Source organism: Hypomesus transpacificus, chromosome 3, assembly GCF_021917145.1.
Source record: "Hypomesus transpacificus isolate Combined female chromosome 3, fHypTra1, whole genome shotgun sequence".
Lineage (NCBI taxonomy): Eukaryota > Metazoa > Chordata > Actinopteri > Osmeriformes > Osmeridae > Hypomesus > Hypomesus transpacificus.
Window position 1 is genome coordinate 14,099,809 of NC_061062.1, and position 13,747 is coordinate 14,113,555.

The 13,747-nt window shown below is 44.1% G+C and overlaps 2 protein-coding genes across 2 annotated transcripts; both read right to left on the reverse strand.

The window, feature by feature from the left end:
• Window positions 1–3,874: 3,874 nt before the first annotated feature.
• On the reverse strand, window positions 3,875–6,440 carry LOC124465981 (gap junction delta-2 protein). The gene is made up of 2 exons (XM_047017649.1): window positions 5,929–6,440; window positions 3,875–5,481 (listed from the first exon to the last, which is right to left on the reverse strand). The coding sequence occupies exons 1-2, from the start codon at window positions 5,997–5,999 to the stop codon at window positions 4,638–4,640; spliced, it is 915 nt and encodes a 304-aa protein (XP_046873605.1). The 5' UTR covers window positions 6,000–6,440; the 3' UTR covers window positions 3,875–4,637.
• A 1,008-nt stretch (window positions 6,441–7,448) lies between these two features.
• On the reverse strand, window positions 7,449–10,391 carry LOC124465914 (actin, alpha cardiac muscle 1). Its single transcript, XM_047017576.1, has 7 exons — window positions 10,302–10,391; window positions 9,644–9,782; window positions 9,142–9,466; window positions 8,886–9,047; window positions 8,595–8,786; window positions 8,113–8,294; window positions 7,449–7,962 (listed from the first exon to the last, which is right to left on the reverse strand). Exons 2-7 carry the CDS (start codon window positions 9,770–9,772, stop codon window positions 7,819–7,821), a joined length of 1,134 nt encoding a protein of 377 aa, XP_046873532.1. The 5' UTR covers window positions 9,773–9,782; window positions 10,302–10,391; the 3' UTR covers window positions 7,449–7,818.
• Window positions 10,392–13,747: the final 3,356 nt, after the last annotated feature.

Genomic DNA, 13,747 nt, shown 5'->3' on the forward strand with positions numbered 1-13,747 from the left:
TCAAGTATGTGTAACTCACATGTGATATCGTTTGTGATAAAGGTCTAGCCCTAAGATCCTTTAGAGATACAGCGCCATGCAGGGTTGGGGTTTTAAACCATTGCCGACCTTGTGTGGGTGATCATTATTTCATGTGGTAGCAGTTTGAGAACCACCTCTACGTTTCTGCCTGCTGCAACCATCAACCTCCACCCTCTCTCCCCCCGTTCACCCCAGCTCTCGGGTTCTACTGAGGGGGGGGGGGGGGGTACCCTGTGATGTACAGCTGCTGCCACGGAACGTCGTAAATACAGACGTTAACCACCCCGGCCACATCAGTAACAGCTGCCACAGCACAAGCTTGTCCTTCGCATGTCAAGCCTACCAGCCAGGACACGGCTGGCTGTTTGACTATGTTAGGGACCCACAACCACTAGACTTCTGTATTGCTATAGCAAAGAACATTAACAAGAACATCTATGTTTGTCCTTATCACATCTTCACAGGACAAGGCAGCTATTGCATGCAAGGGAGATTTTGGACGATGACATAACCATGTTGTACCGTAGCCATGGGTATTGGGTACACGGTATTGGATGTCACAGTTATGGTTTGTCCGTGAAACCAGCTCCTGACCTATGAGTCCCTCTGTGTTCATCCAGAGATGGAAGCAGCTAATGCATCAGTGGTCTCACACTCTGTGAACCACCGTCTCCGGGGGCAACGGCTTTGCAAATGGACTATAGAACTAAACTGTCATTGGATTAAACAGGGGTCAAGGCTTAGATGAAGGCTTAACGCATGGGTCGTTCTGTTTCAGTAGGACTATATGTTGCTGTTAAATGTGTGTCAATTAGTAATGATTAATAGGTTGTGCTAACTATTTAATTAATTTTGTAGTTCTGGAACTGCAACTTACCATTTTCATGAAGTCATTTTTCAACAAGACATTTATGAAGCTGCATTTTCAGCATAAAACGTCATATCTAGCATTCACGTCCAAAATCTTCCCCCTAAATCTGTTCCAATGTGCTAGCGGTTTCTCTGCAGTGCTCTTGAGAATAGGATTAGATGCTGTATTATATAGAAGAGAGCTTTTGCTGAGTCTTAGCGTCAAAAAATAAGTTGTTGAGAATTTCTTCAGCATAAATTCCTCTTTCAACACAGCACTTGACTTAAATACATCTAAACAGCAGTGAGACAGGGGTACCAAGTGTAACAGGTTTGAAATGTGGAAATAACAAGTTTTACGGTTGTTACGGGCTTCAAGATGACATAACTCAAGATGACAAGATGCTTGCAAAACAAACAGAGGGAAACAGCAACAATTATACTAATATATTCTCATCTTTTAGAGACAACAGTTTCTATTTCATGTATTTCTCCCTAATGAAATCCACTCCCTCGTTCCATATCTTGTGTATTGACACAGAATTAATCAAACGACGGAACGCAAGCAGATTGGAGCTTGTTGAGGAAGGAGTATTGATTTTTGTATGGAGGCCTGTGTGTTTTCCGGGCAAGCTCCTTGTTAAAGTGTGAAATAGAAATGGATGAAATGACATGGAGTCACTGGTTCCTCGTAAAAGCAGCTTTCCCTTTATGAGGTGGATACCCACTCTCTGCAGCATCCAGGGGAGAAGACTTCTCTGTGATCCCGGGGCGTTTCTACCGGCAACTGCTCTGAGATAAATGACAGAGATTAGAAGCTAAAATGATCCTGTAAAAACCTCCCCTGTCTTTATTTTAAGCACCTGCAATCAGTGAAAATTGGTGGTGTCTTGTGTTCTACCAGGACGGCCGCAGTCCTGTTCTGTTGGGCCCTGCACCGGGAGAGGAGGTACCGAAGCTCTAGATAAATGCTGGGCTGTTCTGGAAGATCTCTCTTCCTGTGTCTGCATGCTCCAATTCTGATCCACAGACCTGATCCAGGTGGAGAGGTGTATAGTTTTTGCACCTCCAGCTAGCTCCCTAGGTAACATTATCACTCCCCCCTCTCTCTCTCTTTATATATATATATATATATATATATATATATATATATATATATATATATCTGTCTCTCCACCCCCCCTCTCTCTCTATCTCTGTCTCTCTCCACAAAGGACACAGCAACGCAGGTACCATATAATATTTAACCGAAACATCCAACTCTCACATGATGTGAAATGCAACACAGCATGCATAATTGCATTCATACATAACCCAATAATTTTGGCATTTAGCTGCGAGTGGCGGTGAGTGAAGATACCAGGGTGAACGAGTGCAGGGGAAACCAGCGACATGGTGACTGTCCACAGTGAACAATGTACAGTATGAGTACAGTGTAAAGATAGTCCTTGGCATTTATGAGGCTCAGTGATTTCTGGACCACAAACATTTGTAGCATAACCAAATCACTCCCTTTTCAGCGTACAGTATAGGTTTGTGTATCTGAAAGACAGATCAGACAGAAAACAGGATGACAACCTACAAGTGATGAGGAGATAAAGGAGAGAGAGAGAGAGAGAGAGAGAGAGAGAGAGAGAGAGAGAGAGAGAGAGAGAGAGAGAGAGACAGAGAGACAGGTGTGTAAGGAAAGAAAGGCAAGGACTGCATTGCATCAAGTCAAGCTGACAAACTGCACCTCTTCCTTCTTCTTTTTTTGCCTAAATTCGGGAGTCAGGGAGATATTTTGAGTCCCTACTGAGTGCGAGATGGATGGGTCAGTCCTCGGCCTCTTCATTTCTCTGGACTCTGCCGAGTCATTCTTGCATCCAAACTCTCTCTGGTCAGCCCCTTACCGCTCTCCTTCAGTTACTCTCGTCTTTCTCTCTCTCTCTCTCTCTCTATCCCTCTCCCTCTCTCTCTCTCTCTCTCTCTCAGGAGTGTGGGCGTCTACAGTTTGGCACTTTCTCTTTTTTCTCTGTGTTCTCGTTCCTGATGACCTTCATGAAGAGCACTCTTCCCCTCAGACGGAGCAGCTCACTTGCTTTCTTTTCTTCCTCAAATTAGAGAAGAAGGGATGAGCAGAAGACTTAATAGGTCTGCCCCCCGTATCGATAAGAATGAGGTCTCTTGCATCCCTGCAATACACAGGGTGTGTCTGTGTTGGCCAAAGGCCTAAACTCAACACTGAAACATTGAAAACAGTTACATGTTAAGCACATGACCAGGGGCTGACAGCAGGGTTTGTGAGTGGGTGCTTTTCATAGGGCTTCCCCATCGGGGAACATAGTGTATTGATGTTTGTCACAGGCGGCATCCCCATTATAAAATGCATTGAAGCCACTGAGCAACACATGCTGGTGAGATGAGGATCAGGGAGCAGGGGGGGGGGGTCTTCTTGTGGGGAGTAACATAGTGGGTGTGGCGAGCCTTCACACTGCACCAAGCAGAAGCTGACACTGTAGGACAGCACTGATAAGGCAACTGAAGCTCTCAGAAAGTCAAGACAGAAAGCACAGCACTTCACACATTTCTGGTGTACATGAATCCCACTTTTATTTTTGGACAGAAAAGATGTTGTTTTTTTCTGACTTGTTTTGGTTACATTGAAAACCATTTTATGAAAAACTGTAGCACCAGAGAGTAGATTTTTATTTTTGCCCATTACTTTGTTAAAAATGTCAATTTGTGCTATTTTGAGTTTCGATCAATTCTGATTGTGGAGAGACATTTCCTTCTTGTATATAAAAAGACTAGCACTTTACTTCTTTTCCAGTCATTTGCAAAACAAAAGTATATAGAGAAAATGCCATATATCCTTTTCATTTAAATCACAACAAATACAGTTAAAGCAACAAAAGAAATTGGGCGGCATTGAGCATACTCCAAGCAAGGGAATTAGCTTTCATGATGAATAATACTATATATATATATATATATATTTATATATTTATATGTACACATATTATGTTTTATATACAAGTATGGCACTTGATTACACAAAAGCAAGAAAACACTTCACAAATGAAAGCAGTGGGCGCTTTGGTGTGTTATAAATTAAGGAAGTCACAGACGTTAGCGTTTGCAGCAAATCCACCAGATACTGTTTTGCAAGTCAGCTATATAGCAATGGAATGATTACATACGTTAAGGTCAGTGGTGCAACACAGGCAACAAAAAACATGAATGATGCTGATGTATTTCAACTACGTCGATCCATAGTTAAAATGGATTTATATATATCTATGCATATATAAATCTGGAGGATAGTTTTTTTTTTCTTTTTTACTTCAGCCGGTGTGTATTGTGTCGCTGAAATAGGTTGGTGTCAAAAGTCGGTGGAAAATGTTTAAAAACACCGTCTATAGCACATTTTGGGATCGGTTTGGATCCCCGTGTTCACCTCTTAGTGCAATTTGCATTGACTCTCTTCAAGTACACTAGACCAGCCCACAGAGAGGATGCATGAACACGTCAACATGGTCTCTATTTAGCGCTTTACACGAGTATAAACGTTTACTAAAAAGTTGCATCAGTGCAATATAACAAATAAGTCAACAAACGTGTAATTCACGCCTGCAAAAAAGTCAGTAAAAGACAAACAAATCAAAACTCTGGCCACTCTTCTGAGGATGACATGGATCAGGCGCGAGCATCCGTCCATCCCGTTCATTGTGGTTACATTTTTTTTTCACTGCACATTGTCCATTTTCTGTTAGTGTCTCCATGTGCTACACATAAGCAGAGTCACTGGACTGAGTGCGACCGAAATTGGGCACACTCATGCGGGGCAAGTCCTTATTTCTTATCTCATATATGGACTTCCGCCTAGCTTGCACACCTCGCACGGCCGTTTTGATCTTCCTCCAGCCCAAATGATTGAGTTCTGCCAGATTCAGCACCACACAGAAACCACTGACCGCAAACATGAAGACTAAAAAAACTGTCTTCTCCGTTGGTCTGGAAACGTAGCACTCGACATCTTTTATGCAGGGGTATCGATCACATTCGTACACCGATGGGACGTTGAATCCGTACAAGAAATATTGACCCACTAAAAAACCTATTTCCAGCGCGTTTCTGAAAACCACTTGGATTATGTAAAACCTCGAAATACCCTCTTGTCGCCGCAATTTTGATTTAGTAGTTCTCATGACCGAATTGGGAATCTCTTTGACTTCCAAACAGTCCGGTTCCGATTCTTTGGTGGAGTTCTCTGTGTTCTGAAGTACTCCGTTAACAATTGTGTTTTTAATCTTTTTGCTGTCATCACGTTTCATTGAATCTTGATCCTTATCCAGACTCAGGAAGACGGTAGAATACCGCCGCTCCTTCTGCTTAGCTGACTGATGCACCGAGTATGTAATAAAACAAAGACTCGGAGTGCACACCATAATTATCTGAAAAACCCAATATCGGATGTGTGATATTGGGAAAGCCTTGTCGTAGCAAGCCTGGTTACAGCCCGGTTGTAGGGTGTTGCAAACAAACATGGTCTGCTCGTCATCATAGACTGTCTCTCCAACTATTGCTACGATTAGAATCCGGAAGATCACCACCACAGTTAGTAGGATCCTAAAAAACAACAAAAAAACAAGCAACGTGTAAATATAATGTCTGTTATTGAGGTTTATTCATTGTAAATGTACTCTGTGTGCCTTGTTTTTGTTCTTCACTTAGTCTTTAAACGAGCGCGTGTTGGGGAGCTGTCCAGTGCTGAAACGGAAAGCTGCTGCACGCAACTCTGTTTTAGCACTGGTTTGGGATGGTATGTGCATTTATTATGAGATAAACTAATGTCTGTGTCAGTATTATCTAGCACTAGTGTATTGATCATAATTTAAATCTTGGCATGTATTTAGGCTATGTAAATATGCATTGAAATATTTTACTTTTTTTTAAGGATCTGGCTCTACTTCTGTAAGCTTGTGACCGATACAACGGTCCTTCCTGGTCACAATCAGCCATCAACAACACGTCTTTCTGTACCTTTCAAATAAACGGTTGACGACTCATTCTTACCTTCCTATCATAGTAGAGTGCTGCTGGACAGCAGCCTCCAGGAGCCTCTCTAGTATGGTCCATTCCCCCATTTCTGTTCATCCGGAGAAGACGAGGGCGCGCGGCACTCTGGTTGAATTCCTGCAAAATTGTGGTTATTTCCACGTCCCGTTCGTTGTCACTCTCCAGAGGTTCCGAGTTTATCTGGCAAATGCATTGATCTCGTGTTGAAACCGCCGTCCCCCTCTCTCTCTCTCCCCTCTCTCTATCTCTCTCTCTCTCTTTCTCGCGCTCTTGCGCGCCGTGCGGAGTTGTATATGTGAGAGTGCGAGTGTGCTGTGTCCGCTGCTCAGCGCTCGCGCGACGCTGCTACACTTTTCTTTCTCATGGGAGTCTGAAGGGCTGATTACTATAAGCCCTCCTATTTTCTATCTTCAGATCAGGTTGATGGGTCGCGCGCTGCGTCTGGATCGAGGGAGGTTGGATTTAATGTCTTGCCAGCGTTAATCCGCCTTTAAGTAGTCTCCTCCTGCGTCACGCGCAGACAGGTTTGTGGAGCGCGGCCAACATGCCAGGGTTTTTCATTTTCAATATTCGGCAAATAGACCTGAGGCCACCGTGAGATTAATCTGTGATAATATGATTGGTGGTAAACTCAGAGAACCCCGGGTGTGTGTGTCTCCTTTGATATAATCATTGAGCATGCCAGAATTGTGCCAGGTTGCGCGCTTGGGGCGACTCACTGAGGGCTAAAGACGCTGGGGATGGGCTATATCCTGAGTTTTAGGGTCAAGGTTTAGTCTCCTGATATTTTGCCACTTCTAAATCAGGTGCTTTGATAGCCACGGGTGATTGTAAAAAATATGCCTGCCATTACAAATTGCCAATGTAAACCGGACGGGTTCAGTGTTTCGTTTTTGGTAGTAAAACTATTGTCATCAACACGGGGTAAAGATAATGCCGTGGACTGAGTGAGAGTACAGTTCCATCCGACCTGCTAATCGCTTTAAGAGGCTCCCTGTGTGTAGGGGTTATAAATAGAAGCGACATGGCTCCGCCTCGTGTTTTGCCCTCAGAAATGATCAACTCACCACAAGATGCTGGGCGTGTGTGCAAGACTAAACAGAAGACTGCTAAAGAATGTTATGCTGATTTGAGTGGTTGCCAGATATATTGTAATTGTTGACATTGCAAAACACTGAAAAGTTAATATATAAAAAAATGGAATTACTGACAATTTACTTAAAACATATATGTTAGCTTTGCATTTTGGTAAAAGCTTCTTCACCTATGCACGAGGATGCTTATTTACTAAACCGCAAGGTATCAGTAACTCAGATTTAGGGGCATGTTTTAAATTGAATGAGTCTGTGGTTAATTTATCAGGAAATTGCTTAGCCTACCTCCCGCTGTAATCTTTAATAACCTTAACTCAAATATTTTGTAACTTTCCACTGAATTGGCATGTGACCTACTGGGTTCATCACACAGAGAGAGAAAGAGAGAGAGAGATACAGCGAGTGAGGGTGACAGATAGCTGCTCCAGTTGTGTTCAGTTTATTGGGAAGTGTGTGTTAAGGTCAAGGTTTTGATGAGCAGCACCAAATAGTAAAAAATAAAAAAATAATAATAATAACTCCCATTTGCTCCTTCATGAGTATGATTTAATCCTGTAGTAAGACCTTTAGTAATACTACAAATTCAAGGATTTAAGTCACGGATCTTGTTCATTTATAAATTCCTGTACATATCAACATATAAACTGCACTTTAGGGTAAACAAAGTGGTAAATTCATATTGAGCGGCTGCCTTGGGTGGGGCGGAGACTGACTCAGACGTAAATTGAGAGTTTGATGTAGGAGGGAATTGTAGGGAGGAGGAGGAAGGGGAAGGGAGTAGGGGGTATGGCACTCAGAAGCACTTCCTGTGGACGATAGAGGGGCCTGCCTCGTCGTACTCCTGCTTGCTGATCCACATCTGCTGGAAGGTGGACAGGGAGGCCAGGATGGAGCCACCAATCCACACAGAGTACTTCCTCTCCGGTGGGGCAATGATCTGAACACAGATGACATCATCATGAGCTCCTGTACAGTATTCCGATAACCAAATTGATCAGCTAGGCTTCCGCGATGAAGCACCAAATGTGCGTTTCTGAGCAAAGTGATCATATAATCTCGAGCATTAAAAACAGATAGGCTTAGTTACCTTGATCTTCATGGTGCTGGGGGCCAGAGCAGTAATCTCTTTCTGCATACGGTCAGCAATACCAGGGTACATGGTGGTTCCACCAGACAGGACGTTGTTGGCGTAAAGGTCTTTACGGATGTCAATGTCACATTTCATGATGCTGTTGTAGGTTGTCTCGTGAATACCGGCAGATTCCATGCCTGTTATAAACAACGGACGATGAAGTGATCTATTTGCACTTCTCCTACAGCAAAGCTTCAACTTTATCTGACCACACTGTGTAAACAGGTGGCCACACTTGTTGACAGCAAACAGGTGCTGAAATAGACAGTTCCCCATAACAGCTTCACTTAAAGTGTGGCTCTGTCAACAAGCTGATGCAAAGAAGGCTGGGCCTGTAGTCTAGTCAACCCTTTCCTAGAGTGAATTAAGTCCAGTTATTCCACTAAAGAACTATTGATTTGAATTCATCATGAGCAACAACCACACATAATACGCACCGATGAAGGAAGGCTGGAAGACGGTCTCGGGGCAACGGAAACGTTCGTTGCCGATGGTGATGACCTGACCGTCGGGCAGCTCGTAGCTCTTCTCCAGGGAGGATGAGGAGGCGGCGGTGGCCATCTCGTTCTCAAAGTCCAGCGCCACGTAGCACAGCTTCTCCTTGATGTCACGCACGATCTCCCGCTCGGCTGTCAGGGGTCAAGCAGGTCTGTTACCAACACGGCGTTGCAATGCCAACATGAACTCGTTAACTGGAGGAAAAGGAAAGGCGAGTTCTAATGGCGTACCGGTAGTGACGAAAGAGTAGCCTCTCTCCGTGAGGATCTTCATGAGGTAGTCTGTGAGGTCGCGCCCGGCCAGATCCAGACGCATGATGGCGTGGGGCAGAGCGTAACCCTCATAGATGGGGACGTTGTGGGTCACACCATCCCCGGAGTCCAGAACAATACCTGAAAGGGGTGGATTGTTGGAAAAGGCCTTTTAGAAAGGTCTCTCCATCGTGTGTGTGTGTGTGACACATCAGCCAAGCACGTCAAATCTTACCTGTGGTGCGTCCAGATGCGTAAAGAGATAGCACGGCCTGGATGGCAACGTACATGGCTGGGACGTTGAAGGTCTCAAACATGATCTGGGTCATCTTCTCACGGTTAGCCTTGGGGTTGAGGGGGGCCTCAGTCAGCAGGGTGGGGTGCTCCTCGGGGGCCACTCTCAGCTCGTTGTAGAAGGTGTGGTGCCAGATCTTCTCCATGTCGTCCCAGTTGGTGATGATGCCGTGCTCAATGGGGTACTTCAGGGTCAGGATTCCCCTCTTGCTCTGAGCCTCGTCACCAACGTAGGAATCCTTCTGACCCATACCGACCATGACGCCCTGATCAAGAACATAGATGGGAGATGTGTTATACATGTCGATGACTAGCCGTTTTACGCATGACTCAAATTGTACGTTTTATCAAGGAAGGCTGTGCTTTTGACATTAAGTCAAAATCACAAAAGCACAATCTTCCATGGTTCTGCTATCAAGGATTGAGGGTCGCCTTTACTTTACCTGGTGACGTGGGCGACCAACAATGGAGGGAAAGACAGCTCGTGGTGCATCATCTCCGGCGAAGCCAGCCTTGACGAGGCCGGAGCCGTTGTCGCACACCAGAGCGGTGGTCTCCTCGTCGTCGCACATGGTTTCAGCTCTGATTGAGCCACAAACACAAAACGTAAATGTTCGACAAACATTCTTTTTGTTTACCAGAACAATTTTTTTTAAACGTTTCTATTTTAAACGTTTCAAAATAAAAAATTCAAAAGTTTTATCGAATTCATTTGTGCATTTAAGTAAGCTAATAAATTAACTAGGTAGTATGTAGTATGTAGTATGTCTCCCTACCCGGTAAAATGTTGATCTGATACAAATAGTTTTTGCAATATAAAACAATAAGTGAAATGGCACACCACAGGCTATCATCAATCATTGAAAAAACAAACAAGACTGTAAAAAAACTACAAAAATCAATCTAATACAGTGGTCGGCATGAAAAAAGAAATAGCCTGCAGTCCAAACGTAGCTCCAATTGGTTAACATTTGAATGTATAAGTAGGGTACTATGTCGCGACCAGTAAATTTAAGAACTTGTAGCCTAGACACCGCTCCCGGTAAATCAATCGGGCTCCACTGCTGACTCAAGTTTGTAAACTCACACTACACAACTCACCAGATCAGCACTTTGCGCCAAACCGGGGGAATCAGGGGTTCAGGGGAGTGAGGGCACGCCGATTTATACTCTGACCAGTGTCCCCGAGACCCACAGAGGTAAGGGGGGCGAAGTGCGCCACCTATTCCATATTTGGTAGCCCTCGCGCCATTGAGGACTGCGAGGCCATTAATGGAATGGTGAGTCGAGGGGAGTCCCGCGCGGGACATCCGTGCCCGCGGCCCATATTGGGAGGGATCAGGGATGAGGGCAGAAAGACGGTCAAACGGACATGTAGAATTAACCTTCACTCAGAGCAGCGTCAAATTCCTGTTTGGAAGGGAGAACGACTAAAAAAAACATCGAAACATTACATATAGTTAAGAATATAGATTAAGAAGGATAGAGGATGTCCATCAAGTAGGCTATCAAGTATCTGGCAGCGGGATTAAAGTAGGCTACATGTAACGTTATGTAAAAGGCGGATATAACTATAGCTAATTAATAAACTAAGGCAACAACTGCCTGTGTGTAATGTGTATAGTTTAAATTTCTGAGAAAGTCAATTGCCTTTTAGAATTTGAGAAGATTCCTCCTATTGTGAGTACTCCCAGACAATAGCCTTCAAAGAGGGATTAGGGGCTCTACCACGGTAGCAAAAGTGAAGACCACTTGTGCCACACAGCTGGCGATAGCAGCTGCCTGTGTCTATTCGGAACACAAATTCCAAACCCCACCATTTTGAATTTTTGGCAGAGAGAAAATGAGAGAAACCACTCATTGCAAATTTAATTTGAGACAGCCTGACAGTAGGCTACCCTAGTCGATATGAATAATTTATAAATTTAGTTGAGGCTACATTACTTCAGTTAACTGTCATAATGAGAATAAATATAAATTGAGAAAGTTATGGACCTTCTGTGATTCGATTTGCATAAATCAATGTTTCCATAACCATAATAAATTGTTTAATCTTAGTGAGTGACCATATATGTGGTTAGCTATTTAATCATATTATTCACTTGGGGTTTATGTTGTAGTATTTCTAGGAATGAATCCCAGGGAATCAAACTGATCTATAACATATATTGGAGAGGGCGGTATCAAAGTTAAAGATACTAAACACTTTTAACAAGAAAACAAGACTTTGCAGATGACATTGCTGGTTGCTTCCCTGAAACACAGAAAGAGCAAGCCCTAGAAGGTCTAAAATAACACTGGCTAAGAGCAATGCAGGGGTCAGCCACAAGAAGGACAACACAGAAAGGGCACAGCAAGCCATGAATCATATGTTACTGTCACCCAACCCCAAGCCATAACCCCTCACTCTGACTCTGTTTCGGTCTTACATAATCGATGCTAGGCTATGCCCCCATTCAGCATCCCTCTGGCCCACTATTCAAATATGCTTAACGTGTTCTATAAACATAATGAGTCTGGTCAGTCGACTCTCCACTGCACAGTCTGTAGGGAACTGTGACGGGCGAAGGGAAGTTTACAGGAAGTGGTGTAGGCCTAAGCACAATGTGTGTGATTATATAGATGCATGTATGTATGTTTGGGTGCATGCGAGTGTTTGTGTGAGTGAGTGTGTGCATATGTGTGTGTGTGTGTGTGCGTGGAACAACACCCAAGGGTGTAATAGATTCAGAAAGGGAGGAGATGCACAAAAGCTCTGATCTCTCCATCCTGTGGTCTCCACACCTGGGGGAGTTTCTGAAGTTAAACCAACATGACACACTCATATTTCCAAGTTCTCCTTAATCACACATCCCGGGGGTGGCGGGGGGGAATAGGATGGGGGACAGATTTGAGAAATGAACAGGGAACACAGGACCAAAAGGTTGATTGATTTGAGATGAGATTTTCTGATCTGAAAAATTGTGTGAAAACTCTCCAGTGTGCCATTTGTTCAGTGCTGGACGATTCCTGTGGTCATGTTATAGTGCATTCAATAGATGTCCCTGTGTTTTTTAGCCTGGTACTTCAGCAAATGCAAATGGTTCAATACAAATGGTTTGAAAGCATTTTGTTCTCTCCGTCACATCGCCCATGGCGACCGGTAGGGGCCATTTTAAGGTCATAACCGACAGAGGACGTGAAACATACTGCTCAGATAAAAAATCTTTGGGGACAGTGTTTGACCATCAAATCGGAACTGAGAGGCAGTTTGAGTCTAAATAGCTCAAGGGGTTGAGATTAGCAACTGTGTTTAAGGATTTTAACAATAGAGATCAACCTACACACTCTGCTGAACGTATTTACAAAGTTATTACATAATAATATCGTCATAGCCTCAACACACGCTGGGGCGGCGCTTCAAGCTCATAGTTGTAGCACAAAGGTCACACAGTAAACATACGAATCGTAGAAACATTGTTTGGGAATATTTATGAGGTATCAAGGCATGAGGCCACAGACTGTAGATGTAGAACAATGCCTTCTGTGTCAGCATATTAAACAACAATACAATGAAAGAGACTGCAGTCGTATTTACCTAAACATTCCAGTGTTGACTGGAAATGAGGTGGAGAGAAGACAGTTGATCATATTCTGTTACTGTGATTTACATATAGAGTGTTCCAGGGCGCATACAGCTTGATGTGTTTCACATATCCCAACCCCTCATCAGGAAATCAGCTAATGATTTAGTGACGTTGCTGACTGTGCGGCCTGCATTCATCAACATGCAGGCTATGAAGGCTCGTATAGTTCATGTGAGTCAGATGCCGACAGCCTAGGCAGCAGATTTAGCCCCTTGGTAAGAGCCAGTTATGGGGGGGGGGGGGGGGGGGGGGGGGGGGGGTGCACATAGGCAGAAATACTTGCTGGGCAGAGTTGTACAAATGCCAAGCCGGAAGCCACACACCCAAACACAGACACACACACTCAAATATGCATACACATCAGGCACACTGTGAACATGTCACAAGATGTATTACAGATTTCACAAAACATTTTACATGCAGTGCAAACACTAGGGTTGTGGTCAGACCCAGGTTAGAACACCATAGACCACTAAGAATCTGCAGCTTGCTTTCAGTCAATTTCGGCATTCCCTTTGCATTATGGGAGTGTCCTCACTTCACAATCCATGTGTGTGTGTTTGTGTGTGTGAGAGAGAGGGAGAGAGAGTGAAATGACAAAGCAGTATGGGGTTAATTGGATGCGGAGTACGACATATCCTCTCTTTTTATACAGCCCCTTCACCCCTGGGTCTGCTCCCAGAGAGGAGGAGCAGACTTTTTCCATCTGTAATCAAATATTCACCAGCCCAGCCCAATCTCTCTCCTCTTCCTCTCACGTGCAGCCTCTCAGCACGATAATGTCAGCTTGGCTTCCACGCCTAGCCCACTCCAGCCAAGCGCACTGCGGCCGTTGCCAAGACTTCTGGGAGGAAAAAGAGAGAACAAACTTGAAATTAAAATCAGGCGATTTTTTGGCAAGTGGTTTCTGCCCTCAGGACA

Excerpts from the sequence above, each read along its gene's own strand:
- LOC124465981 (XM_047017649.1), bottom strand. The coding sequence starts at position 5,999 with ATGGGGGAATGGACCATACTAGAGAGGCTCCTGGAGGCTGCTGTCCAG. Across the intron at positions 5,482-5,928 it reads CACTCTACTATGATAGGAAG|GATCCTACTAACTGTGGTGG; the intron begins GTAAGAATGAGT and ends GTTGTTTTTTAG.
- LOC124465914 (XM_047017576.1), bottom strand. The coding sequence starts at position 9,772 with ATGTGCGACGACGAGGAGACCACCGCTCTGGTGTGCGACAACGGCTCC. Across the intron at positions 8,295-8,594 it reads CTTCCAGCCTTCCTTCATCG|GCATGGAATCTGCCGGTATT; the intron begins GTGCGTATTATG and ends TGTTTATAACAG. Across the intron at positions 7,963-8,112 it reads CCAGCACCATGAAGATCAAG|ATCATTGCCCCACCGGAGAG; the intron begins GTAACTAAGCCT and ends ATCTGTGTTCAG.